The sequence below is a fragment of the Macaca mulatta genome, chromosome 7, assembly GCF_049350105.2.
Source record: "Macaca mulatta isolate MMU2019108-1 chromosome 7, T2T-MMU8v2.0, whole genome shotgun sequence".
NCBI classification, from domain to species: domain Eukaryota; kingdom Metazoa; phylum Chordata; class Mammalia; order Primates; family Cercopithecidae; genus Macaca; species Macaca mulatta.
The window spans coordinates 177,135,631-177,162,944 of record NC_133412.1 but is presented as its reverse complement, the minus strand read 5'-3'; the positions used below and the strand labels follow the sequence as shown (position 1 = coordinate 177,162,944).

The 27,314-nt window shown below is 55.9% G+C and overlaps 2 protein-coding genes and 1 long non-coding RNA gene across 9 annotated transcripts in view; 1 reads left to right on the top strand and 2 right to left on the bottom strand.

The window, feature by feature from the left end:
* The window catches only part of PPP1R13B (protein phosphatase 1 regulatory subunit 13B), a 120,101-nt gene extending 112,067 nt beyond the window's left edge, over window positions 1-8,034 (top strand). For all 5 annotated transcript variants that reach the window (XM_015144577.3, XM_077941901.1, XM_001088783.5 and 2 more), the window contains 6 exons: window positions 1,151-1,920; window positions 2,718-2,855; window positions 2,929-3,062; window positions 3,881-4,047; window positions 5,593-5,792; window positions 6,591-8,034. In XM_015144577.3, coding sequence (XP_015000063.3) covers window positions 1,151-1,920; window positions 2,718-2,855; window positions 2,929-3,062; window positions 3,881-4,047; window positions 5,593-5,792; window positions 6,591-6,632 — 1,451 coding nt within the window. In that variant the 3' untranslated portion in view covers window positions 6,633-8,034. The remainder of the gene's footprint in view (window positions 1-1,150; window positions 1,921-2,717; window positions 2,856-2,928; window positions 3,063-3,880; window positions 4,048-5,592; window positions 5,793-6,590) is intronic.
* On the bottom strand, window positions 30-3,070 carry LOC144330448 (uncharacterized). Its single transcript, XR_013396628.1, has 2 exons — window positions 2,640-3,070; window positions 30-2,209 (listed from the first exon to the last, which is right to left on the bottom strand). It is a non-coding gene; the product is annotated as an uncharacterized LOC144330448 (long non-coding RNA).
* An 89-nt stretch (window positions 8,035-8,123) lies between the features above and the next one.
* On the bottom strand, window positions 8,124-27,007 carry ZFYVE21 (zinc finger FYVE-type containing 21). Of its 3 annotated transcripts, XM_015144580.2 has the most exons (8): window positions 26,851-27,007; window positions 14,853-14,903; window positions 13,787-13,955; window positions 12,736-12,811; window positions 12,537-12,628; window positions 11,874-11,927; window positions 9,004-9,146; window positions 8,124-8,784 (listed from the first exon to the last, which is right to left on the bottom strand). In XM_015144580.2, the coding sequence occupies exons 1-8, from the start codon at window positions 26,986-26,988 to the stop codon at window positions 8,749-8,751; spliced, it is 759 nt and encodes a 252-aa protein (XP_015000066.1). In that variant the 5' UTR covers window positions 26,989-27,007; the 3' UTR covers window positions 8,124-8,748. The 3 variants fall into 3 exon arrangements, with proteins under 3 accessions (XP_015000066.1, XP_015000067.1, XP_077798118.1); XM_015144581.2 differs by lacking the exon at window positions 11,874-11,927; XM_077941992.1 differs by lacking the exons at window positions 11,874-11,927; window positions 12,537-12,628.
* Window positions 27,008-27,314: the final 307 nt, after the last annotated feature.

Genomic DNA, 27,314 nt, shown 5'->3' with positions numbered 1-27,314 from the left:
TTTTAATTAAGAAAATACTAATGCATATCTTTATATTTGGGCCATGTGCTATTTAGGGTTAAACTTAATTCTTACGTAAAAGTACAGCCTTGGGTGTCAGTGTGAGAAGGGAATGGAAGCTGGAATGCATAGAGGAGGCCGTTTTGCAGATGGCTCACAGTTCTCTGACTTCCTGTCTGAGCAGCCACCTCCCTGTGCTACTTAGGAAATCCAGCTGCAGGAAGGGTGAGATGTTGAGAATTTCCTCTTTTCCTTCTGTTTCATGGTAACTTGTGCCAGGAGCTGTCCAGTGAGCAGAGGGTGGCCTTGACCATTGGCCCTCCTGGCAGTGGCTGAACCCAACCCCTGGGCATGGGCAATTTAAGGAGAGCATCTGCTGCTTAGGAGCCTCCCCCATAGCCCAGAGGAGAGGAAAGCCTTGGTTTGGGTTATGGAGCTCAGATGTTCTAAGAAGGCAGCTGAGAGAAGGTAGCTTAGTTCCACACCTACCACAGAGGCCGATGGTGTTTCCAGCTCTTATGGGAGGAAGCTGCGGGTCAGTTCTAGGTTAGGGCCTCCTTAGACATTCCTGGGCATTGGCTGCAGCTTCTAGACTCATAGTTGAGGGATTCCTGGACGTGCCTGGTCACTCCCTGCACAGGGACCTCCCAGGTGGTGGTGCAGTGTTCCCTTGTGGGGAGGGTTATGGCCATGGTGGGAAAGGCTTAGACCATTCTCAAGAGCTCCTGGACTTCCAGGTAAAACCTTCCTGCTCTGAGGAGGCGCGTGTTTCTCCGTCACCTGAGTTAGTCCGAGAATCAGATGCATGTTTAGTGGTTTTTGTCTTTTTCCTTGGCCAGAAGACAGGCAGGCTTGTCTGCGGCGGGAAAGTTGGGTTAGCAACCTATTTTTTTCTTCTGAAAAAGCTCCAGTTCTGGAAACCCAAATATAAAAACCGACACATAAGAGAGGCACTGCACCTTTCAGAAGGAGTCAGTGGAGGCTCTAGGAGGAGGAGGTTTCCTCAGAGATTTGAAATGAGAATTGAAGAACAGCAGCAGATGTATATATGTCTCTTTGCAGGAGCCTGCCTCTGGTGTAATCCTAGGTGTGTGTGACTAGATCTCTGCAGTGAGGTCGAAATTGCCTCTGTCCTTTGTGTCTCTTGCAGTGTATGGTAAGCCTGTTTTACCTTCGGGTTCAACATCTCCATCGCCGCTGCCGTTTCTTCACGGGTCGCTGTCCATGGGCACACCACAGCCTCAGCCACCCTCAGAAAGTGCTGAGAAAGAGCCCGAGCAGGACGGCCCCGCCGCCCCCACAGATGGCAGCACCGTGGAGAGCCTGCCACGGCCACTCAGCCCCACCAAGCTCACGCCCATCGTGCATTCGCCACTGCGCTACCAGAGTGACGCGGACCTGGAGGCCCTCCGCCGGAAGCTGGCCAACGCGCCCCGGCCCCTGAAGAAGCGCAGCTCCATCACAGAGCCCGAGGGCCCCGGCGGGCCCAACATCCAGAAGCTGCTGTACCAGCGCTTCAACACCCTGGCCGGCGGCATGGAGGGCACCCCTTTCTACCAGCCCAGCCCCTCCCAGGACTTCATGGGCACCTTGGCCGATGTGGACAATGGAAACACCAATGCCAATGGAAACCTGGAAGAGCCCCCCCCTGCCCAGCCTACAGCCCCACTCCCCGCCGAGCCTGCCCCGTCGTCAGATGCCAATGATAATGAGTTACCTTCCCCCGAACCAGAGGAGCTCATCTGTCCGCAAACCACCTACCAAACTGCCGAGCCGGCGGAGGACAATAACAACAATGTGGCCACGGTCCCCTCCACGGAGCAGATCCCAAGTCCTGTGGTCGAGGCCCCATCTCCAGGGGAAGAGCAGGTCCCTCCAGCACCTCTTCCCCCTGCCAGCCACCCTCCTGCCACCTCCACGGTGGGTGTCATTGCTAGACCAAAGCCTGGCCTTCCTGGTCATTGATGCAACTAGGACCTCTGGGGTCCTCCCTTGGTCAGGCTGTGCTGGGAGCAGTGAGAACCAGGGATGTCCCTGAGTTAGGTCTTGTGGGAAGGACGGACAGTCACACAGACCAATGGGGCATGAAAAGGCATGACAAATGGGGCTTGGCCACACTGTGCATGTGGCCAGGGAGCTCCAGACAGCTGGTCAGGGAGCTCCAGAGGCTTTCCTGAGGAAGGGGAGCTGTCGCTGGCACCTGAAGGTCCTGTAGAGAGATGAGGGAAGAAGCATCTAGACAAAGGCCCTGGGTGGGAGGTCAGTGTTGATGGAGCAGAGAGGGAGCCAGGCGCCATCTCGGGGAACCCTCGGTGGGGTTTTCTCCACTAGGATCTGGTGCCGTAGCGGGAAGAACCCTATCGCATGTGGGCAGGAACGAGCTGCTGGCTCCCATCAGCTACTTGGCAGTCACACGCCACCCTCCCTCCCACAGGGTCTTCCGAGGAGTGGCCAGAAGCTCAAACATAACCGTGTCCCTCTGTGAGTGAGCCAGGGACCCAGGCCCCAGGGCAGTGCTCTCCCTTATAGTGAGCATAGAGTGGCCCTGCCCCTTATTTGAGGTGGTCACCTGGGTGCTGCTACTGCTGCCACACCAGGGATGCTTCACAGAGCCACTGTCTTTGGGCTTTAGCTCTCACCACTCTTTCGCAGCAGGCGTGGGTTCTTAGACTTTAGTGGACCAGCTCTAACTGGAAAGCTTGCTTCCTTCCCAACAGAGCAAGCGGACCAACTTGAAGAAGCCCAACTCGGAGCGGACAGGGCATGGGCTGAGAGTCCGGTTTAACCCCCTGGCACTGCTTCTAGACGCATCTCTGGAAGGAGAGTTTGATCTGGTGCAGAGGATCATCTACGAGGTGAGCTGCAGCTGGGGACCAGTGCACGCTGCTGGGGGCGAGGGGGCGGGCACTCACAGGCCATGTGTCCTAGGTGGAAGATCCCAGCAAGCCCAACGATGAAGGGATCACCCCACTGCACAACGCCGTCTGCGCTGGCCACCATCACATCGTGAAGTTCCTGTTGGACTTTGGCGTCAACGTGAATGCTGCTGATAGTGATGGATGGTGAGGCCCTGTGGGGGTGTGGGGTGGAGAGATTTACTTTCCCTACTTTACATAAGGAAAACATGCATGTTCTAGACAAACAGGAAGCACGGAAGAGAATTAGAGCAAGAACACCCATCATTTCATCCTTAAAAGATAGCTGTTGCCAGGGTTTCCTTGCCTGTCTTTCCAGCCTTTTCTCTTGATGATTTTGTTAAAAACATGGCTGTGGTTATGCTCCTTCTGTGCCCCATCATTAACATTGCAATCTAAGCATTCTGTGAATCATTCCATCTTCCCCTTTTCATGTGTTCCATATGAACTCTTCACACTCTATGCTCCATGTGAAAAGCAGCCTCGGCATCCCCCTGGGTCAGGCATGTAGGTTGTTGCATTGTTCATTTCCGTTTGCCTTCGGGAGCTATGCTGCTGGGCGAGACACATTGGTCTCCTGTGGGGGTTATTTTGAACTTTTAGACAGCTGTCATTGTGTTGTTTTTGAATCGTGGTAAAATACACATAACATAAAATTTCACATCTTAGCTATTTTTAAATGTGTGTTTCAGTGTATTATGTACATTCACATCACCATGCAGTGTGGCGTGAATATCTGTGGATTGGCCATTTCTTAACCCATTCCCTGTGCCCCCTTTTCAAAATGTATGTATGGTCTGAAACAATTGACTCATGGAAATCATGCCTTTAAAGAAACAACACAGAGACTTGATGGCACAAAGGCAAACGCCTTCCATGAGATTCCTTAGAGGGAAATCTCTGAGGGCCGTGACCTACAGGACAGGCAGTGCCAGGCCTGCACCTTCACCTGTGCTCTATTCCAGGACGCCGCTGCACTGCGCTGCCTCTTGTAACAGCGTTCACCTCTGCAAACAGCTGGTGGAGAGTGGTGCCGCCATTTTTGCCTCAACCATAAGCGACATTGAAACTGCTGCAGACAAGTGTGAGGAGATGGAGGAAGGCTACATCCAGTGCTCCCAGTTTCTATACGGTATGCAGGGGAGGCCTGGGGCCACAGTGGTGCTGTCTGCCGTGGTACTGCCGTGGCACTGTCGTGGCACTGCCGTGGCACTGCCGTGGTACTGCCATGGCAATAGTCGGCAGGTGCCAGAGAAGCTTCAGCGCAGCTTTCTGTTTGTTTTTTTAAGACAGGAGACAAGGTCTCATTCTGTCACCCAGGCTAGAGTGCAGCGTTGCTATCATGGCTCACTGCAGCCTCGACCTTCCAGGCTCAATTGATCTTCCCACCTTAGCCTCCCAAGTAGCTGGGACTACGGCCTTGTCCCACCACAACCAGCTAATTTTTTGTACTTTTTTTTTTTTTTGTAGAGACTGTTTTTCGCCACGTTGTCCAGGGTGGTCTCGAACTCCTGGGCTCAAGTGATCTGCCCACTTTAAGCCTTCTAAAGTGCTGGGATCACAGGTGTGAGCCACCGTGCCCGGCAGCACAGCATTCTCGAGCTGTTCCACCTTCTTCAGGGGCAGCCAGGATGTCTCAGTCGAGTGAAGGTCACACTGCCCCTTGTTTTCATTCCTGAAAACATGTTTCAAAGTCCATGTTGTTAGAAAGATTCTCTGCCAGATTCCCAAGAAAACAGAATGGCTTGGCTGTGCTCTGCATAGATGTTTTGCACCCTTGCTTCCGGAAGCAAGGCCAGCTCCATTCCTGGGGTGGCCTGGGGCCCTGGCCGTTCCCCGGAAACATCTGATGAATGAGGCTCATGTCCTAATTAAGCTGCTTTAGCCAGGGCCACATTTTCCAAGCAATGGAACATCTTCTCTATTCTGAGTATTAAACAGTCCCGAGTCACTTATTCCACACATTAGTTGAGAACATACTGTGTGCCCTACACTGGACCCTAGGGTTGAAATTATCTATGAAAATAGCCAGGTGATGCCCTCCTTGGCCCAAGCTCCCGCAACAGAGCCAAGCAACAAATTCGCAGGCTGTGTGGTAGGGCTGGGGAGGCACAGCAGCCCCCAGGTGAGTCCAGCCAGTGTGAGGAGGAGGCTGCAGTCACAGTGGCACCACCAGAGGGAGGGGAAGCTGCCCACGGTCACCACAACTGGGCCTCGGAAGCCGTGTCCCCGCAGAAGGCCCTTTGTCAGGGACCTACAAGTAGCTGTTTGGTCAGGGCTCAGTTGTGTGTAGTTTGTTCATTGCCATCGAAGCACAGTCACAGCTGCTCTAGTTAGTGACTTTAGAAATCTGTTCTCCCTGTGATTGCTAAGTGTCACCTTAGGAACAGCACACCTTTGCCCTGGGACTCAGGAGCTCGTTTGTCCCGTCTGTCCTGCAGGGCTTAGGGCCGGCAGCAGGAGCAGCAGCAGCAGCAGCTGGGCCGGGCAGGGGAGGTGTCAGGAGGTATCAGGTGGGAGCCCTAGTCTCCAATAGTCTCTCATCTCCCACGCTGGCCTCTGTGGGGCCTGCTGAGAGCAGCCTCGGCAGCAGCATGACCGTGTCCTATTCCTTGAGCAGGGTCCCTCTCTGCAGGCCACCCTCTGCTGAGGCCTGACCATTGCTCTCTGGTTCCAGGGGTGCAGGAAAAGCTGGGTGTGATGAACAAAGGTGTGGTGTATGCTCTGTGGGACTACGAGGCCCAGAACAGTGATGAGCTGTCCTTCCACGAAGGGGACGCCCTCACCATCCTGAGGCGCAAGGACGAAAGCGAGACTGAGTGGTGGTGGGCTCGCCTTGGAGACCGGGAGGGCTATGTGCCCAAAAACCTGCTGGGGGTGAGCACTCAGGTTACGTACTGGGAAACCTGCTGTCCTTGTCTGTACAGCATGCGGTCCTGTCATGCTGTGGGGCTGGGGAGGGAGGCTTATGCTTTTTCTGAGCCTCAGCAGCCCCCTCTGTATAGGGGGAGGTGCCTACTTGGCAGTGCTGGCATGAGGCTCAGGCAGGGCCCCAGGAGGTTCCCCTGGCCATGCTCACGGCGTGGAGGCCGAGTGCCCCAGTGAGGGGCAGCTCAATGAGCTCGGTTCATGATGAACTTCAACAAGCAGCCCAGCTCACCCCACCCACACTTTCCCCAATCTAGAAATCTCTGCAGCCTAGAAATTTCTCCATCGGAGGAGAGAGGTGGGAACGTGCAGGCTGCTAGCTCTGTGTTGGACTTGTGATTCCATCAGTCCTCTGGCAGAGGGAGCTGCCTCTGCGCTCTCTATGTGCCCTGCGGAGCTGCCAGGGGCTCCCTGTTGAGCCAAGGTTCCTGGCCAGGCAAACATAGCAGGGAGCCAGGCAGAGACCCTTGCCCAGGGGAGCTGATGACCTTGAGAGCCACAGGCAGTCACAAGTCTTTAGGTGGCATGAAGTGCTGTGAGAGAAATAGGATATTCTGGGGGTACGAGGCACATCTGAAAGGGGGCTGGGTGGGTCTCAGCATAGAGGTGCAGCCGAGCGTGGGCCTGAGGGAGAAGGGTGCTGCACGGCTGTCCAGGGTGGCTGAGGTGAGGAGCAGGGGTCGGGTCTGGCTGGCCCTGCTCCGTGTGTGTGGCTTCCTGTCCTGACGCGGCTCCGTTGCTTCCCAGCTGTATCCACGGATCAAACCCCGACAGCGAACGCTCGCCTGAACTTCCTTTTGGAGCACCGCATGGTCTTGCCAGCTACCAGGAGCCACTGAAGAGATTATTGTGCCGTTTTCCCAGGAAAGCTGAAGCTAGAAAATGGTCTTAATGGTGCTCACTTCAGCAGACAGCGTCCACAATGTGAATCCTACAGTTTCCAGGTGAGGCCCTTTCTCCAGTTTGCCCATAACTGGGAGAGGTACTTTCGCCTCCAAGGACTGAATTTTGCCAATTACTATAAATCCAAATAAATACCCGCTTTCAAAACACCCACCCCTCTTGCCATTAAGAAGGTCCCATAACCCCTGGTTGGTTGCCAGTGAAGACAGCTCTTACTGACTTGGCCCCGAGGCCATCACCCCCTCCAGCAGTGAACACTGTCCATGGCTGTGAGGCCTGCTCCCCTGCGACAGCCCTGCCTCCTGTCACCGAATCGGACACTCATCCTTTCTCACACTCCCCACACACGATCCTTCTTCCTCCCTTCATCACCAAAGGAGCCTCTGTATGGAAACGTGTCCAGTGTTGCTGCCCGACGTGTATGCCTCCCAGCAGCCACTCTGCCTGGCCGCCTTGGGGGTTCTGCTTCCTGTTCCAGTTCACCTAAAGGCTGATTGTGCAGGCCCAGCACTGTGGCTGGACTGCCACGCCACGGGCACCAGGACCCCTAAGACCAAGTGACAATCGGAAGAGCCTCAGCGTATACTCTTCTCCTGTGATTTTACAGCCTCTCATGCTGCTCAGTGTGGTTCTCAGCCCTGCAAGCTCAAATTCAGTTCTCTGAATGGAGTCAGGTGCTGGAGGCCGTGGCAGCGGAGGGTAGTCAGGGTTGGGGCTGGGGGTGGACTGGCGTGAGGGCAGACCAGGGCCAGGTAGACGGGGCTGTTTGGTGTCTGAAGGATGGCAGGTGCCTGGCATCAGGAGGGGCCGCCACCAAGGGGCAGCAGCTGGGGCAGAGGAGATGGGGTCAGGGGCCACCCCCCTCTGCTGATCTCCCTGCCTGGGCTGGTTGTGAGGACACCACCTTTGTCCCAGGCCCAGCCTCGAGGCGAGGAGGACGCTTCACTGCGGTGTGAATTGTACGTACAGGCTTTTTATATACCAAAAGTATTTTTTGACTAGACCATTCAAAGCTACCCGAACTATGTTGGAAATTTTTTTTCTCATTAAAATACAGGCCCTTAGGCTCTATTTTTCATGTATGAGTCTTGTGTGTAATTTATGTATAAATGTGTGTATCGAGTCACTGATGCAGCACTGTAGCCCATCACCCTGGAGCATTGACTGTACATAGTGTGGTGAAGAAAACTGAATGCCATTGTAGAGCAGCCCGGCCACAGGAGCGTGGCCACTGCCACCCAACGCTGCTGACGCTGTGTAAATGTGCACAATAAACCCGTCTCACCCCGGCGGCTGTGAGTCTTGTTTCTGGAGCCAGACTGCGCTGCGGCACGAGGGTTCAGGTGATCTGGACACAGGAAGGCGAGGCCTTGTCCGTATGTTCAAAATAGGTTTTAATCATAAGCTTTATATACAAATTGCTGTACAGTCATCTTAATAAAGTGAAATAGTGAGTGAAAAGTACAAAACACAAAGCCCCCACGTTCCCCTTAGTGAAGTATCAAAGGATCACTCACAGCCCAAAAGTCCAAAATTAGTGATAAGGTAAGTGGACAGTCTGTAAAACAGGCTAAGGCAAGTGCTGTAAACTGGCTATTAGAGGTGAGCAGGCTCTACTGCAGATCAGAAGCCTGAGTTCCTACTACCCAAACTGGTTCTGTGGAAGAGTTAAATGAAATGAATATCGATGGGCCAGAACCTTCTAGTAAAGCTGGGAACTCATAAAAACAGTATATATTATGCTAAAAATAGTTTAGCAGTAGTGTAGCTCAGTCTCTCCCACCCCCAATTAAGTATTGACAATACACAAATTCTAAAACATGAAGCTGTTTAAAGCATTAATAAACTGTGAACATATTGCACTAGATAAGTGAACACTTCTGAGTTGCATTTCCCAGCACAAGCAGGATTAATCCCTGTGGTGCGCAAGGAGCAGGCTCTGCTGTTCCAAGCGACTCAGTCCTGGTGACCACACGTACTCCAAGCTCAGACCCACGTAGAGTTACTGGTCCCGAGATTCGTAGAGGAGCTTTGCAGCCTGCAGATCAGATAAGATCAACACAGTGAGACCTGCTTGGTCCTGTGCCTGGTGGAGCCAAGCCTGAGTGCATTTGAGGGGAGATGGCATGGGCACCCCAGCCGAGGGGGAACAGATTGTGGGAATGGGGGTCAAATGGCAGGACACAGCTTCCTCTGGGAAAGGCAAGCTTTTGCTCTAAGCCAAAGGGCCCAGCCTCCCTGGCCTGGGCTCAGGTACCTTGTGCATGGCTACTAGCCACGCCACCGCCTGCCTCCTGCCCACATTCGCGTCCTCCACCGCTGTCAGTTTCAGCTGGGTCACACCCTCCGTCCCCGGCACTGTATACTGCAGGAACATGCCTGTGGCCCGTGCGTTGCCTCCTGGAGGAGGGAGACGAGGTAAGACGGCCCAAAGGAGACCCTGAGTGCCCAGGTGGTCACCAGCCCCAAGGTGGTGGTGGCCAGGACACCTTCCTAACCTTGTGCTGGTCCCAAGAGTAGCCTGGCTGTGAGGACTGGTGCTCAGGAGCACCCAGGAAACACCATCTCAGGCCTCTGAAGGGAGACCCCAAGCTCACAGGGTAGGTGGGAGAGGGACGAAGACACTCAGCCGGGTGCCCCAGGGCTGGGGACAAACCACCAGAGCCGCATCACCACAAGAGGCCTCGTTCTCCGCTAATTGAGGCGCTGCTGTGCCCTGGGGCCTGTGGGGGTTCCTGCCTTCAGAGAACCCCCAGACCAGACTGGCTCCTGCAGAGATGCCCACCTGCACCCAGGGCTGGGGGAAAAGGGGAGGCCACCTCGAGAGTGCCCTGGCCACCGACAGGCCAAGCAGATGGTCAGGGCCACAGCTGGCCTCACACCCAGGAGTCGGAGGCCTCAGCCTCTGAGGAGCAGCACAGAGGGGACTGTCAGTACAAAGGCCCAGTGCCAGGGAAATGCCACCCCAGCCTGGTCACGGGCCATCTCCCCAGACCTAGGGGACCCAGACTCCCCGTCTTTGGGCAGCAGTGACCAGCTGATCCAGTGACAATGACTCAATTCCAGCACTTGCTCCAACAATGAACCGCTCAAGAGAGCGACTCCTCAGGCAGGGCTGGAGTTGAAAGAGACCCATGGGATGCAGCCTCCCATGAATTTAATGACTTGGGAGGGAAGCCCCATCGTGAGCAATCGCTGACCTCTCGGGAGACCCCTCCATCAGACACACATCCCCCCATCAGCACCCAGGGCCGGCTCTTCTGCCGGTTGGTGGAGTGGGCGTCAAGGCTGCAGCTGCAAGCGCCGGAGGCCCCGGAACCACACTTTTCCTTTCTTCCCCTCCCCCCACCCCCGCCCCCGCGACACAGTTTTTGTTCTTGTTGCCCAGGCTGGAGTGCAGTGGCCCGATCTTGGCTCACCGCCCCCTCCGCCTCCCGGGTTCAAGGGATTCTCCTGCCTCAGCCTCCTGAGTAGCTGGGACTACAGGCATGTGCCACCATGCCCAGCTTTTTTTTTTTTTTCTCTTTTGTAGTTTTAGGACAGACAGGGTTTCTCCATGTTGGTCAGGCTGGTCTCGAACTCCCGATCTCAGGTGCCCAACTCGGCCTCCCAAAGTGCTAGGCTTATAGGTGTGAACCACCGTGCCTGGCTTTTTTTTCTTTTTTTTTTTTTTTGGAGTCTCTGTCACCCAGGCTGGAGTGCAGTGGTGGGATCTCGGCTCACTGCAATCTCCGCCTCCTGGGTTCAAGCGATTCTCCTGCCTCAGCCTCCCAAGTAGCTGAGACTACAGGCGCCTGCCACCATGCCTGGCTAATTTTTATATTTTTAGTAGAGACAGGGTTTCACCATGTTGGCCAGGATGGTCTCGAACTCCTGACCTCAGGTGATCCACCCGCCTCAGCCTCCCAAAGTGCTGGGGTTACAGGCCCCCACCATGCCGGGCCTCTGGAACCACATTTCATAAGCCCGGTTCTATGGTTAGGGCACACCCACCCAGCCCCTACACTGGGGAACCTTCCCTATCAGTGTAACGTCCTGCCTGGGCTCTAGAGCAGAGTGACCTGGCTCTGTCCACCGCCTGCGTTTGCTTGATAAAGCACCACTGGACCAGAGCCATGGCCGTCTGTCACCCTGTCTTCTGCAGCTGCCTCCACCTTACCACGGCACATGGGGCTGGCAAAGGTTTACTATCTGGCCGTGAAAGAATGAGTGTGTGGCCTGCCCTACAGGGCCCAGGCTGGCAGGCGGCCCCCTGGCTGCCTTCAGGTCAGGGGACTGTTACTACTGTCCCCGCCCCCACTGGAAGACGGTGCTGGGGTCTGAAGGGCTCTACTGAGACTGTGCAGAGTGGGGCTCACTGCACCCCCCAAGCCATCACAAGGGGACACAGTGCCAGAAGCCCTGGGGAGGGTCAGCCCAGGAGAGCAGTCCCGGAGGCTCCATTGCCCCGGCCTCAGGAGCACTGGATGCCCCTAAGCACTGGCCTTCATCTGAGCCTCAGGCTCCCCAGGAGGAGGCAGGCAGAGAGGGGTGCTTGGGGTGACCCCCGCTTCTCCAGACCCTACCCTTCGCACCTGGGCGTCTATACCACGCAGCCTGCTCAAGGCAACCAGCTTGACACCATCCCGGCTCCAAACACGTCCCTGAACTCAGGACAGAGGTGGCAAAACACTGGCCTGGGCATCTCACCTCATCATTCAGGAGGCTGACAGAAGTGCCAGGAGAGTTAAGGGTCCCAGGAGGCCACATTGAGCTGGGGAGTGCCAGGCCTCAGTGGGAAGGGCAAAGTTGGGAGAGGCTCCCGAGGGCAGGTGAGCCCCTGTGAGCACCCATGCCCCCTGGCCTCAGCCAGTTCAGGGCTGGCAGGTACTGACAGAGAGCTGTCAACTGCTGGGTAACCCTCCCCCCGAGACAGAACTGAGAAAGTACATCTGCTGCGGTATCTTCATTTATGCTTTAGAAACCCACGTACCAGACCCAACATCTCTCTTAAGTCAACCAAAAGAAGTGAATCCAGGTTTCACAAAGAACCCTGGCACGGACCACCCCGTGGACAGAAGCCAGGTGGCGAGGGGAGGAACGGGTCCGCCGCATGCAGGGAGCCCCGGCGAGGAGGAAGAGGCTGACCTTCAGAGGCAGGCTGGCTCCCCAGGAGGCTGGTGTAAGCGTGAATGTCTTTTTCTATGGCAAGAAGGTGGGCAGGCAGTGGCGAGAAGGAGCACCCAAGAGCCGGTGAGAGAACGGAAAGAAAGCAACATGGGTTACGGCACGCGCATCTGTCAGCACAGTTTGCAGATAACAGGATGCGAGCTCCCCGTCAGCGGAGTTTAGTGGAGAGGCCCAGGCTGGGCCAAAGCTCACCAGGAAACGCACCAGGGGTTTGGTCTGCACAGACGCCTGCAGGAGGAGGGCTGAAGTGCTGGCTCCCGATGAGCCACCACTCAGACCTTTCTGGGGATCTCAGTTATTGCATTTGGGGCTTTATCCTTGGTTTGAGTCCAACAATAAACGGAATGATACATTACAGCATTTAGAGCAGAGGAAATCATTACGACATGCTGAGGCAAATTTCCCTTTGTTGTCTTACGGTTTAAGTCTCCACTCACCTGGCGAGTTCTAAAGCCACTGAGTAAATACACGCCCCCCAAAGAGGAAAGGCAGGCTGTCCTGGAGACCCAGCAGACCCCGTTCCTCAGGGTGGCTGCCTGATCCCAAAAGTGGACGCTCCTCTTGTCACCCATGCATGGCACCAAACCCTCCTGGCTTAGGAAAGGACGTGCTGGCATTTACCTCCAGGAGGGAAGCCTTCTGTGAGGAGCTGCACGGTGGAAATGTGCACAATTTCGATTTCATAGTGGCTGTCTCCATCCAGAAACAAGTATCTACATCAAATAAAAGTGTCCAAATCGGGTCACTCTCAGGCTCAGTGCCACCGAGGCTCCCGGTCTGTGACAATGCTGCCCCGTGCCAAGCAGGATCTGGCTCTTACCTCTGGTTATTGGAAAGACGACAAATCATAGTTTCGGGTTTCTCTGAGTTTCCAAACGTGACGAGGAAGGTGGCTCCTTGGGAACACAAAAGCAAATGTGAGAACAGGGTCTGCTTCTTTTCCACCTAACCCTTCCCACGAGTACCAGCAGGAGACGCACACACAGAGGACAGAGTGAAAACATCAAGAAACAAACCACAGCTTTGTTCTAAGGACCTCTTCAGCTGAGCAAAAAGGCAGTCATGGATCAAGGGTTTAAGAGGTAAACGAAAAGGTCTGCTCTAAACAGGTTCTGCTTGCTTACAAAGCTCCTAGAAATTTTTTTACATCCTTCAAAGGATGCAGGGAATCCATCACCAAGGTCCAGATCAAAGAACAATAAACCCCTCTGCTCGCAGGTCCTAAGAGCTGGCAGGACCAAGACAGCAGAAAGGAAGCACAACAAAGCCCACTGTCCAGCCAGGCACCATGCCCGTTTCACACAGGGCGGAGCTGTGGGCGGGAAGGCAGGTGGTCCCAGACCCCATGGCGGGCAAGCTGGGGACAGGAGGCTGGGACGGAGTGGCCAGAGGTGGGCGGGCAGTGGGGAGAAGGCGCTGCTCAGAGATTCCGGGGAGGCACAACATAAGCCCCCGGAGAACGCCCTTCTCCCACACCAGGTCCCCAGAGATGGCTCAAAACCGGGTCTGCATCGTGCTACCGGGCAAAGGTCTACGGACCCTCATCGAGGAGCCACGGTGGTCGCAAAGGCCCCAGCGCCGGCGCCGGGTTCCACCTGGGGGAGGTGCTGCCTGGGCCCAGGGCCTCCCCTCCCACCTGATGGACGTGCCCAGCGGAGTCAGCACCCACATTTTAGACGACATTCCAACTCTGAAGAGAAGGGAAGGCTCTATAACTGCTTCTAAACGAATCCAGAAGAAAACAGGGAAGGGAGGGAAGGCGAGAGAACGTCAAAGAGAAGCAGAACGCCCTGTGCACAGCCCACAGCATCGCCACAGACACGAGGAGCCGGCTGGCGGCGCGCGCAGGACTGCAGGACCCGCGTCCTTACCGCTCAGGAGCACTTTGAGCTGCTTGTCGTAGAACTCCGCCTCCTTGTGGGACACCAGGGCGCACTCCGCGCACTGCCGCACGGGGTCCACAAAGCACATGCGCCGCAGCGGCACCTTCTGGCTGCAGCACCTGTCGCAGAAGCACTTCCCGCAGCGGCGACAGTGGTGCTGGGCAGATGCAGGGATTGGCAGTGAGGAAGGGCAGGGGACAAGCGGCCCCGGGTGTGGACCCTGCTGGCCTGGCACTGCCCGGGCCGCGCCTAAACGCGAGGCCCCCCTGCTGGCCGCTGCACACGCGCACCTCCTGACGCCAGCCCCTGGGCTCCCCACCACACAGCAGGGCTTCGCCTCACCTGGGAAATGAGGCCCTTTTTTCAAAATTGTGGATCAAAATGGCTGTTTTTCAGCTCTTTCTTTCAACTACCCAAGTCCCACTGCTTAGGACGCCCTCGGGCCTCGGGGCGCCATGAGCTGGGCACACATTAGGGGCAACACACTTAGCGAGGGCAAAGCAGGACAGGGCAGGGTAAGAGGTAGGTGCACAGGCCTCGCAAGCTGCATCCCCACCCCATGGCATCCAGCAGAATCAGCCCAGTCACTTTCCACGGAAACAGGGCACGGCTGACACTCAAAACGAGCCATAATGGCTGGGTGCGGTGGCTCACCCCTATAATCCCAGCACTTTGGGAGGCTGAGGTGGGAGGATCATCTGAGGTCAGGAGTTCTAGACCAGCCTAGCCAACATGGTGAAACTCCATCTCTACTAAAAATACAAAAATTAGCCGGGCGTGGTGGTGGGTGCCTGTAATCCCAGCTACTCAGGAGGCTGAGGCAGGAGAATCCCTCGAACCCGAGAGGCAGAGGTTTCAGTGAGCCGAGATGGAGCCACTGCACTCCAGCCTGGGCAATAAGAGCAAAACTCCGCCTCAGAAAAAAAAAAAAAAAACAACAACAAAACAAAAAAACAAGCCACAAGATGACATCCGTCCCCTGCCAGAAGGGGCAGCTGTCCTGTTAGGGCCCCTCCCCTCTTCCCACCACCCCCACTCAGCAGCCTCAGCTCACCTTTCTGGTGAGAAAGTCAAACTTGGCGTCACACTGCATACATCTCCGACACTAGGAAAGAGACGACAAAGCGTTAAAACACAGCTTAGTCACTCACCATGTCGCTGGGGCAGGACCCCGGGCTGCTGAGAAAGCTGGGCCCTGCTACCTCCCCCCACACCCAAGCGGCCTGAGGCAGGCAGGCTTGTGACGCAGGATGGTGGACTGGTCGCCTGTGCCCAGGCTCCAGAGCCAATGCAGTGGGGTGCAGGCTGCTCCAAGGCCTGCACCCAGCGTACCCATGGGGTCTGGGCCTGAGGTGGGCTTGGGGTTTGACTGTCTTGCAGCAGAACGTGCATCCCGGCATTTCAGGTCCCTCCACACTGGACCCAACAGCAGATCACCTTAGCAACACCTTTTTGGCCCTGGTCCTGTTACTGGAACCAAAGAGCAACGCTGTGAAGAGACTAGGAAACCCACAGCAGGAGCCAACCTAAACCCCTAAACCAGGGAAGGCTGTGCTAGCACCCACTTCACAAACGAGGCGGGCATGGGGACCTGCTGATTCTGGGGCTGGGCGCCAGCCGGCAAAAGTCCAGGTATCTGAGACATAAAGCTTATTATTCTGGTTCTTTACTTGGAGTCCTGGCGTGCGTGCCCTGACCCCCGCCTGTGAAGGAACCCCTGGAAGCAGCTGAAGCACACACAGGCTGGTGTGTGTCATGGGGACGCATGTCAGACCTGGGGACACCCTGAAGATGCTTCCTCACCTGGAGGACCCAGGCGCAGAGAAGCTCCGAGACGCACAAGCCAGGGCTCACAAGGCTGGACTTTCTTGGCAAACACAGTTCTATGCACACAGAATGTACAAACGCAGACAGAAACAGGAAGGTGACTGGGCTCAGGGCCCACCAGGAATTCTGACCACACAAGACCTGGGAACTGGGCAGGTGGCCATGGGGCTCACTTTCCCCAAGGGGTCACAGCAGGCCTGAAGCCCCATGGCAAGGTGGTGCTGTCCTGGCACTGGGGATGCCCTCTGGGAAGACGTCCTCCTCTGCCTCACCACAGCAGCCAGGAGGCAACCATCCTGAGGGCGGGGCTATTTCTGCTGAGTTGGAATCACATCTGAAGTTTCTTCAGCTGCCTCACTAGAGCCTCAGAATTACCCTTGAAATTATCTAAGGGGCTGGGCACGGTGGCTCATGTCTGTAACCCCAGCACCTTGAGAGGATGAGGTGGGCGGATCACCTGAGCCCAGGAGACCAGCCTGGGCAACATGGTGAGACCCCATCACTACCAAAAGAAAAAAACAAAATTACTGGTGTGGTGGTGCACACCTGCAGTCCCAGCCACTTGGGAGGCTGAGGTGGGAGGATCACTTGAGCCCAGGAGGCAGAGGTTGCAGTGAGCTGTAATCACGCCACTGAACTCCAGCCTGGGTTATAGAATGAGAGCCTGTTCCAGGAAAAAAAAAAAAAAAAAATTGTCTAACGGCTGTTCAGGGGGCCTCATTTCATGTTTAACACCCAGAGTCCCAGAGTGATGGCCGGGTGCCACTGAAATCCAGGGGACCACAGACCCTGTGGCCATCTGCTGGGCGTTGTTAGGTCACTGTGGCCATAAGGAAATAAAGAAGTATATTCTCTTTACGAAGCTGTGGCAGCCACACCAAGAGCGGCTGTGCCCAGGAGGGAGAGAGGAGGCGCGGTGGCCCGGCCCAGCTGTGTGGTGCCTGGTGCACACCGGCAGGGCTTGGTCAAGGCTAGAGGAGAAGGTGCCTTCTTCATGAATTGTTTCAAACAAACGCACACCGCCTGGGCCTATGGGCTGCGGGGTGGCCAGAGCCTTTCATATGTGGGGAACAGGTTAAGTATGACGCCTCAACACAGGAGAGCAGGGCAACCCGGAAGATGCCAGATGGCAAAGAAGCCCACTGTGAAAAGAGCCCTCTGCAGCCTGCGCACCTCAGATGCTTGGTCGGTCTAAGAGTGAAGGTGGAATTGAAATCAATCACTTAGAAATAAAACAGATTTAAGATGCTCCCTGAATTTCCACTGCTTCACTTGACTAGACAAAAAAATTGTCACCAAAGCGCAGGGTACGTTTACCAAGCACCCAGAGACACACATGTGGTGGTCTATGCTGAAGCCCCCAGCTGACGCTGCGCTCTGAGCCCCTGCCAGGAGGCCCTCACTGAAGAGGCCACAAGCCCGAGGCCACGCCCCACTGTGGGCAGCCATGGCCACCGGCCAACTCCTTAGAAGAACCAGCCAGGCCTCAAGCTCCCGTGAGGGCTGCAGAGACCTCAGGACTGGCCACAGCCCAGCTTCTTGCAGCAGCCCCAGATGGAGCACGGCCCAGTGAGGTGCCTGCTTTTGAGGGGCCCAGGTCCCAGCTGTGCCTGCCGTCTCCACTTAGAACAGCAAGCCGGATGCATTTACCACTTGCAGGGGGTTCCTAGCTCGAACCTCCTCATGACCACGGGACGAAGTCACCGTGAACACGCTCACCCTCGGCACCAAAGGCACGGAACTCCCAAACCTCAGCTGGGAAGGCTCCGTCCTGGCCTGGCTGCCTCCTGCTCACTCCAGATGGCAGGGGGGCCCTGACACCGGCATGAGCACAGCATGAGGATGCCGCCATCACCGCCGGCTCCCCCGCTCTAACAGCAGGGACTCCAATCCAAGGGGAAGACATTCAGACCTGCTCTGAAGGAAATCTGTGCCACCGTGCATTCTTTTTTCTTTTTTTTTTTTTGAGACGGAGTCTTGCTCAGTCGCCCAGGCTGGAGTGCGGTGGCGAGATCGGCTCACTGCAAGCTCCGCCTCCCGGGTTCACGCCATTCTCCTGTCTCAGCCTCCCGAGTAGCTGGGACTACAGGCGCCGCCACTATGCCCAGCTAATTTTTTTGTATTTTTAGTAGAGACAGGGTTTCACCGGGTTAGCCAGGATGGTCTCGATCTCCTGACCTCGTGATCCGCCCGTCTCGGCCTCCCAAAGTGCTGGGATTACAGGCGTGAGCCACTGCGCCCGGCCACCGTGCATTCTTTTAACAAAGTAAAGGACACTTTTGCCATGAAAATGGTGGTCCGCGGATTCGGTGAGCCGGTACAGCCTTTTTCAAAGCTGGGCCTCGGTGCTGCCCACCCACTCCCCAACAGGCCCTTCAGCAGCACATGGGGGCTGTAGGACCCAGGACGCCTCGCCTCCCTCAGCTTCATGAGAACAAGACCCTCGTGCTCTGGGGCCCTTGGTAAGGATGAAACAAGAAGGTCCCAGCGAGGCTGCCGCCTGGTGTGACAAGCACACCCCACTTTGGTCCTCGCTGTCAGAGACCTAGGTGGCGGGTGGTGAACTAGAAACAGGTGTGGGTTAAATGAACCAGCGACCGAATGGTGTGACTCAAAGGGGTCCTCTTGGGAGAGGTGGAGGGTCTTTTTGCTTCTGATGATTAAGGACTCGGATGAATATTGACCAAGAATCATCCACGTTCAAAGCACAATAATACTCAAAAGAGATGTAAGAGAAGACCTTCGCTCCATGAAGTCCCCTTTTCCCTTCCGGGGGAAGGAGGGGCCCCTAAACGAGACCAGGAATTACCTGGCGAGCAGAAACTGAGGGCCTGAAGTCTCAAAAAGGAGGCAGACTGGAGGTGGCCACAGCATTACCAAGCCACACACTAGTTCAAACGTCTTATCCAACGTGAGAGCCGCCCCAGAGCTCCATCAAGGACAGACGGGCTGTGCTGGCACCGACAAGCAGCTGACAGGGCTCGTCCCCTCGGTAGGAAAGCTGCTCCCACACGCATGGCACTGTTCCAGCCCCAACTCCGGGCCGGCGAACACGGCTGCGGCTGATTCCACAACAAGGCAGGCAAGGCCTGTGGGGTCACCAGGGCCGAGCACCTTCTGAAACACAGGCCTCTGGGTCTGAGCCGCGGTGGGGACCTGGTGGCCGCCCAATCCTCCAGCGCCTCTGACATGGCTGCACAGCCTCCCTGGGGTCTGGGGGCCCAGCCATGGATCCTCCACCACCCTGCCCTGATCCTCTCCCTCACAGGCGTGGGGACTCTCCCCTGCCCTGCACCCCTCCTCTGGGAAGTCCAGCCCCTTCTCTGAGCCCCAGAAGATGTCAGTGCGGAGGAGTTGCTCCGATGTGGTGCCGTCACAGCCGCCACCCTCACCGTGTCCCCGCCACCCTGCGCTCTGCAAAGGTAGGGCCTCCCTCCAGCCTGCGGGACCCACACACGCAGCACAAGAAGCCTGCAGCCCCTCCACAGGGGGCTCAGAGACAGTCCACATCGGGTGCCAAGTGCCCACTGTGCTTAGTTGGCAAAACAGAGTCTGGTGGTCCTGGGACTCTGCAGATGCTTCTGGAAGGAGTCCTCTGGGGTCCACAGCCACATGTGTGGGAGCCTCACTGGGGGAGGACAGAGGTCCCGGTTGTGGCGCACATCAGGGGCCCTTCAGACGCCATTCTGCAGCAAGGACTGGCCCCTCGTGACCCACACGAGGGCCTCATCCCTGCCGAGTTCCATGTCGCCACTGCCCCAACTCAGGCAGGTCCTGAGCTTTATGAGATCCCACGACCAGCCTTTTTCTGTTTCCCTTTGCTTTTAAGCTGCTTCCTGGACTTGGAAACCAGGTCTGGCCCGCCCCAGCCTTCTGGAAGCATCTACAAAGTCCAGCTCGCAGCTCTGCCAGGGGCTCCCTGCCCACAGGCTGTGGGCATGGTCTGACTGTTCCCCGCCCTCACTGTGCTGCGGCCCAGCCCTGCCATTGCCCTCGAATGGGCCTGTTGGTTCCGGAACGCTCTGCCCGCTGTGCGGTGGCACAGTCCCTGCCTCTGTGTGGTGGTCCCTTCCCTGACCCCAGACGTCCACTAGCCACAGAATCCACTAGAATCTGCTAGAGAAAGCTTCACGGGGGTTTTAACTCTGAGCTTAAGCAAACACAAAGCCACGTTATCACCAGGTTCCAGTAAGAATAACTGTTGACGGTCTCTCCGGGGTGACCCTGGCCCACAGTGCCCAACAGGAGGGGGTGTCCTCTCAATATTCTCAGCAAATGGTGCTGACGGAGGACTGCTTTTCACATTTACTGTGTAGTCTGTGTTTGGGCAAGTTGAAAGGCCAATTTCTAAATGTAAGACCACACTGCTGGAGCAGTGGCTCACGCCTGTAATCCCAGCACTTTGGGAGGCTGAGGCAGGAGGATCACTTGAGCCCAGGAGTTTAAGACTAGCCTGGGCAACACAGCGAGACCCTGTCTCTAGGAACATTTTTTTTTTAAATGAGCCAGGCGTGGTGCTGCACACCTGTAGTCCCAGCTACTTGGGAGGCAGAGCTGGGAGGATGGCTTCAGCCCAGGAGGTCAAGGCTGCAGTGAGCCATGTTCATATCACTGCACTCCAGCCTGGGAAGCAGAGTGAGACCCTGTCTCAAAAAAAAAAAAAAAAAAAAAAAAAAAAAGAGACAGACCACACTTAGGATGTGCTCCCTTAAAAATATAAGTGATCCAGAAGTTTATTACTCTAAATAACCAATGAGCTTAGATGTATAAATTTTTAAATAAGGTAATTTCCTATTGATTATATTAGTGAAAGAAATTTTAAAAATTATCAATAGAGCAATTTAATATGAAATAAAGCAGTGGATGAAGACATAAGGTAAAACTACTGCCAAATGCCTACCCCGTCATAAGCACGCTCCACAAAGGAAGCACAGGCACAGCAAGCCGGGCACCAGACCAGGCTCCCACCAGCGCCTCCTTTAATTGGACCCAGCAGCTCTGATGTTCAGTGAAACAGCTATTTTAGGAGCTAGGGAGAATACACCAAAGCCCAGAAATCAAGCGTGATTCATCCGTTTCCACCATAGGTGGCCGGCGGTGTCTGGAATGCCAGCCTCTCAGTCTGTGTCACATCCCAGGTACACATGTGTCACCACCAGGGTGGGCTGGGGCAGACTTTCAAACCAGCACATTCGCCGGGGAAACCAAAACCTCCAAGAACAACCCAATAAAGCAGGCCTCAAGACGTTTAGTGAGGAAAATGAATAAATAAATAATAAAGGTGTTTAGTGAGGGCCACGAGGCCAGAGGTGCAGCCTGTGACAAACACACAGAGACAAAGAGGGAGAGTGAGGCAGGGTCAGCTCGGGCAGTGACCCTAATAACACCCATCTGCTGCCCGACCCTCTTGCCCAAGCCAACCAGAAAAGCCCGCTAAGCACAGACACTGCCCCCCGGGCTGGACGGCGGGGCCCAAGTGCTCTCCAGGAGCCCTCTGTGCCCTGTGCAGTGGCATCACAGAGGCAGCCTCCGCCCAGGCCTCTCTGGGGCGGGCACTCACTTCCACAGGAGGCCTCCACGGCCACCTTGCAGGGCCCAGCACAGGCTGGGTGGGTAGCTGAATGGACACAGAAGGAGCTATCTCAAGGGAAGTGGGGCTAAGAGGGAGTGAGGACCAGGGCAGGCGCATGTAGACGGCTCCCAGTGAAATTTCGGAACACACTTCCCCTGGCTACCTACAGGAGTCAGAGCCCTCGGCGCTTGTCCACTCCTTGCTAGTCCAGTAAACCAACAACTGACTCACACCCACCCTGCCAGATGACATGCTCAGAGGTGGTCAAGGCAGATGCCATAAACTAAGCTTCCCAGTGGGTAAGCAAGCAATGAAAGAAGAAACCAGGCCAGGCGTGGTGGCCACACCTGTAATCCCGGCACTTCGGGAGGCCGAGGTGGGAGGACTGCTTGAGCTCAGGAGTTTCAGACCAGCCTGAGCAACATAGCATGACCCTGTCTCTACAAAATAAAACTTAAAAGTTAGCTGGGTGTGGTGGCGGGTGCCTATGGTTCCAGCTACTCGGGAGGCTGAGGCAGGAGAATCGCTTGAACCCGGGAGGCGATGGTTGAAGTGAGCCGAGATCACGCCATTGCACTCCAGCCTGGGCGACGGTGAGACTCCCGTCTCAAACAAAACAAAAAAGAGAAATCATGAAACCCATCGTTCCTCCACGGTGGGAGCAGACACCAGCACAGAGCTCCTCAGAGACCTGCAGGTCGAGACCTGCTCCCCCACTCTAATGCAACAGCAACAGCCCCTCGAGGGTCACAGGGCAGCTCCTCAGAACCAGCACCCGGCCCACCTGCCAAGAGTGGGGTTTGACAGCACGCAAGAAACCAAAAGCGCCTCCACCCTCAATGTCAATATCATCTGTAAGCATAGTTTAGGGAGTTTAAATGGATGTTCAAAAAAAGTTACCATAAAAAGAACCAAATTTCAGGACATATGCCTGCCCTCCCTTTGAGGCTGGGGTGACAAAGGACAGTCAGGCCCCATCACGCACTGAGCTCCCACACTACAGTGAGAAGTGTCACCCACTGGCTGGTGGGGCTCCCACAGTCAACTAATTCTCAGCCCCCCAAGAACTCGTCAATCAGAAAACAACTTAAATACATGTATCAATGCACCTTTAGTGAAAGACAATCATGTTTACATGGTAGAGCGTAACTCCTACAGACAGAAAAGGAGCCCATGTCAAAGATTTAACTCATTAGTTAATGAGAGAACCAATAAGATTAAAAACCCAGTTCCAAGGAGGACCCAAAGAGCAGACATGGATACAGGCCATGAGGAAGGAAGACAGGAGTTGTAAACTGGCTCGTCTCACAGGGACCCTGCGGTGGGGTGAGAGAGGATGTCAACTTCACCTCTGAGGGACAAAATCTACTTGCATCTCAGGGACTAGAAACATGTGCGTTACTATCAGTTTTCTAGAATTTCAAGCTGTCAGACAGTTTGAAGATGGTGACAGGTGCAGACACGGTGATCACATCCCGGGAGCGCTACGCTAAAGGCGGCCTGGCCTCCCACAGGATGCCCGGGAATCCTTTTTCGTGGCTTCAAAGCCTCAGTTTTACCTAACATCAGTAAAAGCTCTCCAGCCTGGGTGACACAGCAACATCCTGTCTCAAACAAGAAAAAGATCTTAGCCAGCCACAGGGACCCTTGAGAAGCTCGCCGGTGTCCCTGGCAGTATCTCACGAGGCTGCTGGTTCCCAAACACCTGAGGAGGCTCTGGCAGCCCCTGGCACCTCACAAGGGTGAGCCTTACCCAAGCGCTGAGATCCTGGAAAGCAATTGTGAAACCCCCCACCCTGCAGTGTGCTGGGAGAGCCTTCCGCCGAGAACCACCCTCCCCATACGAGCCAGAGATCACAAATGTCCCCATGTCCCCCTTGTTTACCTACAACAAGGCCCTCTAAATTCCCTTTCTCTGCCCCAGAAAACACTGGCCAGAAATTCTCCTCATGATCAACTGGAACACAATTCCCTTATCTGGACCTTTTTTTTTTTTTTTGAGACAGTGTCTTGCTGTGTCGCCCAGGCTGAAGTGCAGTGGCACTATCTTGGCTCACTGCAACCGCCTCTTCCCGGTTCAAGTGATTCTCCTGCTTCAGCCTCCCGAGTAGCTGGGATACAGGCACACACCACCACACCGGACTACTTTTTGTATTTTTATTTTTATTTATTTTTTTTTTTGAGACAGAGTCTCGCTTGGTCACCCAGGCTGGAGTGCAGCGGCACAATCTCAGCTTACTACAACCTCTGCTTCCTGGGTTCAAGTGATTCTCCTGCTTCAGTCTCCCGAGTAGCTGGGATACAGGCACACACCACCACACCGGACTACTTTTTGTATTTTTATTTTTATTTATTTATTTTTTTTGAGACAGTCTCGCTTGGTCACCCAGGCTGGAGTGCAGCGGCACAATCTCAGCTTACTGCAACCTCTTTCCTGGGTTCAAGTGATTCTCCTGCTTCAGCCTCCCGAGTAGCTGGAATTATAGGCACACACCATCACGCCCACCTAATTTTTATATTCTGGCCTCAGCTCTCTGATCTGCTGGAGGTCCTGACCCTCCACTGGCCCATCCCACCTCCCCAGCTTGATTCTTTCTAGCCTTGGCCACTCCTTCCTGCAAAAGAAAAGCCCTGTCTGGCCTGGCCTGTGAGACCCTCACAGAACTCAGGGTCCCCTGTTCTCCCTGCTGCACAGCCCCAGAGGCCTCTAGCAACAGTCCTCACTTCAGATCTCTCCTCATCCGAGTCCAGGCTCGTGATCAGACACGCACATGCTCTCTCCTCCCTGGTTCTGAATCTAGAGTATCCATCAAGGTGTCGACCTGCCAGCATGGAGCTGCGGTCACTGCTTCTGCCAGCGCCACGGATGGGAGGTGGGAGGGGTGCACAGCGGCAACGATTTTAAGGATAAAACTCAGGATCTTAGCTGCTTATGACAAGCCCAGATGGCTGCACGCCCGGACCGCCCACCCCCAAGCCCACTGCCTTGCGTCAGTGTCGGATATTTGATGGCAGAGTCAGACAAGCCCCAGAGATCATCTGAGGCTTCCTTCACACCCCCAAAGCACCTCTATCCAAACTGGTGTCGCACGAAGCTTTACACACCGCCTCTGCCTCCCCTGCCCCACAGGTTCTTGAGGAGGCACAGACTGGAGAAACGATTCTCAACTGGTTCTGCATCAGAGCTCCTTGAGAATCTGAGAGCTGCAGGCCACCTCTCTGAGAAAGGCACACATTCCCCAGGGGGGTTTGCAGCATTTTAAAGGGATAACCCTCATGGGCCCAAACTGATAAACCAGCCCAGGTCAGGCACCTGGTATTCCGGAGCTGAGCAATGGGCTGGACTCAGACTCCCCTGGCTAAGGACAGAGCCGGAATGAAAATGGATCAACACGTTTACAGATATGACGATGATGCCAATTGGCACACGGCCACCAAGCCAAGGACAATGTTACCCACCTGCCAAGTTCTACCAAATTCTCCTCTCCCCGTGACGAACCACAACAAATAAACCTATTTCCCACAACGAGTTATCTGCACATTTGAGTCACCTCCTGACAATCACCTTAGCAGCCCCAAGCACACAGCCAGCACAGCGTGGCTCAGTGTCCCCTTCAGCACCGCCACATGCCTGCCAGGCGACTGTTACAGTAGTGTCCCCTCGAGCTATTGCAACTAAAGCTGGACTTTATTCCAAATCTTCCAGCCCTCACTGCCCCGTTCTAAGTTCCTCCAGAACACTGTCTTTGGTCACTTCTGGCCTGTAAGACCATGCTCCAATAAAATTCACAACACAAAACTCAAAGACAAAGTCCATCTTCACTAGAATGGTTTCTCTGTCCCCCAAGCCCGCCCAATGCTAGGACCTTTTTCAGCTGCTCAGATCCCAATTAATCATCCAAACATGGTGGGGGGCAATGGAGAGGCATCCTGCCACCACGTCAACATGGGAAGGAATCTTCTTTTCCACGAGGGGTACCACCTTGACTCAAGTGTTTCAACTCCACTCGGTCGGAAGTCACCGCGGGACTTCCACAGTGCCTCAGCAGAGGTCACAAAGAAAGGTGGGGGAAAATGCTAAACAATTCAGCTGATACCAAAAGGGCTCTGGAAGAGAGAATGAAGGAGGGGAACACAGTGGTTAACTAAAAAACAGAACTGTACGATCAGTGCATGTGTACAGTAGGGAGAAAGAAATTGTGCTTTGCTGGAAACTTCTGCCTCGTCTGGGCCACACTTTCTCACGTGCTCCATATGGTTCATACAGATGTGGAGTATTTCTGTGCTATTAAGAGTTCATTACACCATAAATACATACAATTTTCACTTGTCAACTTAAAAGTAAAATTTTAAAAATATGTCATAGGCGGATGATTAGGGGGAAAGTGTCTAAAAAGACTCCTTAGGGTGGCGATACTGGGGAGAGAGGTGAGCAGCACTGGTCTCAACTCTTCAGGACACGCTTGCATACACTGTAGATGCTGAGACACTTCCTGTCCCCGAGGCTCTGTGGCCACCCACCCCCCCACCAGGCCTCCGACCAAGCTTCAATGAACGCAGTCAATTAGTGCTACTTTGACTTCTTGAATCTAGTTCCAACGTCTGCTTAGTTCTCTCACTGAGGGAATTAAACGAATCTGTAACATGTGTTAAGCATGAAAGTCATATTACAAAAATTATCTTTCTCCCCCAATTTTTTTTTATCGTGGTTAAAATCCACAGAACAGAAACTGGACACACCTGTTAGCGCACAGGCAGTGGGATTAAATGCACTCAGGGCCTTCCTAGCTGGCCAGTGGGCTGGTGTGAGGCAAAGGCACCTCCGATCAGGTCACAGGGAACCCCGCGGGAGGCCCAGGGGACCGCCTGGCTCAGGGACCCCCCACCCCCGCTCCAATTGCTGCAGGAGTGGCCTGGGCAACTCCCGCCGTGTCTAGGCCTAAGGGAAACGCGTGCAGATCTGCGGTCTCCTTCAAACTGTCCAGTGGGCGACTGCGATCTCGCTTCCGAGGTGGAGGGTGGTGTAGACGAAAGGGAAGTGGGGGCAGCCAGGCCCGCAGAGTGGGTCCTGGCCCTCCTCCCGGCCCGGCTTCTGAGCAGGAGATGGCTTCGGAACCCGCCGCCCGCCCGAGGCACCGACGCCTCCCCCGATTCCAGGGCGGGACCCCTGCGGGGCCCCCGGCTCCAGCGCTTCGGCGGACAGCACGCACCCTCCCTGCCGAGCCTGCGAGGAACACGCGCCGCCTTCCACTTTCTCGGGAGCGAGCCCCGGCTCTCCGGACGCAGTCCACACGCGCCAGCCCAGCACGAACCGGCCTCGGGCAGGGCCGCACCCACGCCCGGGGCCAGCCCGCGCCCCGCACCCCGCCTCCCGGCGCCCGCCCTGGGCAGGTGCAGGGCCTCCTGCCCTCCCGGGACCCCCGCACCTGGACCCCGCACCTGGACCCCGCGCGCCTCCCGCCCTCCCCGCGGACGCAGGAGCCTGAGGCGGCGGCCCGGGGACGCGGCCAACCTGGGGGAGAGTGGGGCGGGGGCCGGCTGGGGAAGGGGCCGCCCGGAGGCGGAGGGGGCGCCGCAGGAGCCCGGAAGCCCGCTGGCTGGGCCGGGGCGGCGGGGCGGGTCGGAGGCGCGGGCCAGGGCGACGACCACCCACCTCCTTGTCCGGGACCCACTGCGGCTCCTCCAGGCCGAACGGGCTTCCGAAGGCGCGGTGCTCGGGCACCATGCGCAGGCCGCTAGGGGAGCGCACCAGCTTCTTGGCGTCGCGGCGCGCGGACACCTCGGAGGACATGACGCCGCCTCAGTCTCTCGGCCCGCGGCCCCGCACCCGGCCCCTAGCCCAGCCCGGGGCACCGCCCGCCCCGCCCCGCCCCGGTCCGCGCGCGGCTGACAGCACCGGCGTCCAATCGCCAAGCCCGCCACGGAACGCGGACTAATCGGAGCTCGAACTCCGCCCCATCGCGGCCCTCTCCAATCCGCGTAAGGGCACCGCCCCTGCCCCCCTGTGGTCAGTCACCAATCGGCGGCGAGGGCTGTCCCGGATGCGCTCCGCCCTTCCCAGAAAGATTGAGACTTTGGATTGGTTGGTTCGTCAGCCACGTCGGCGTCGTTTCGCCT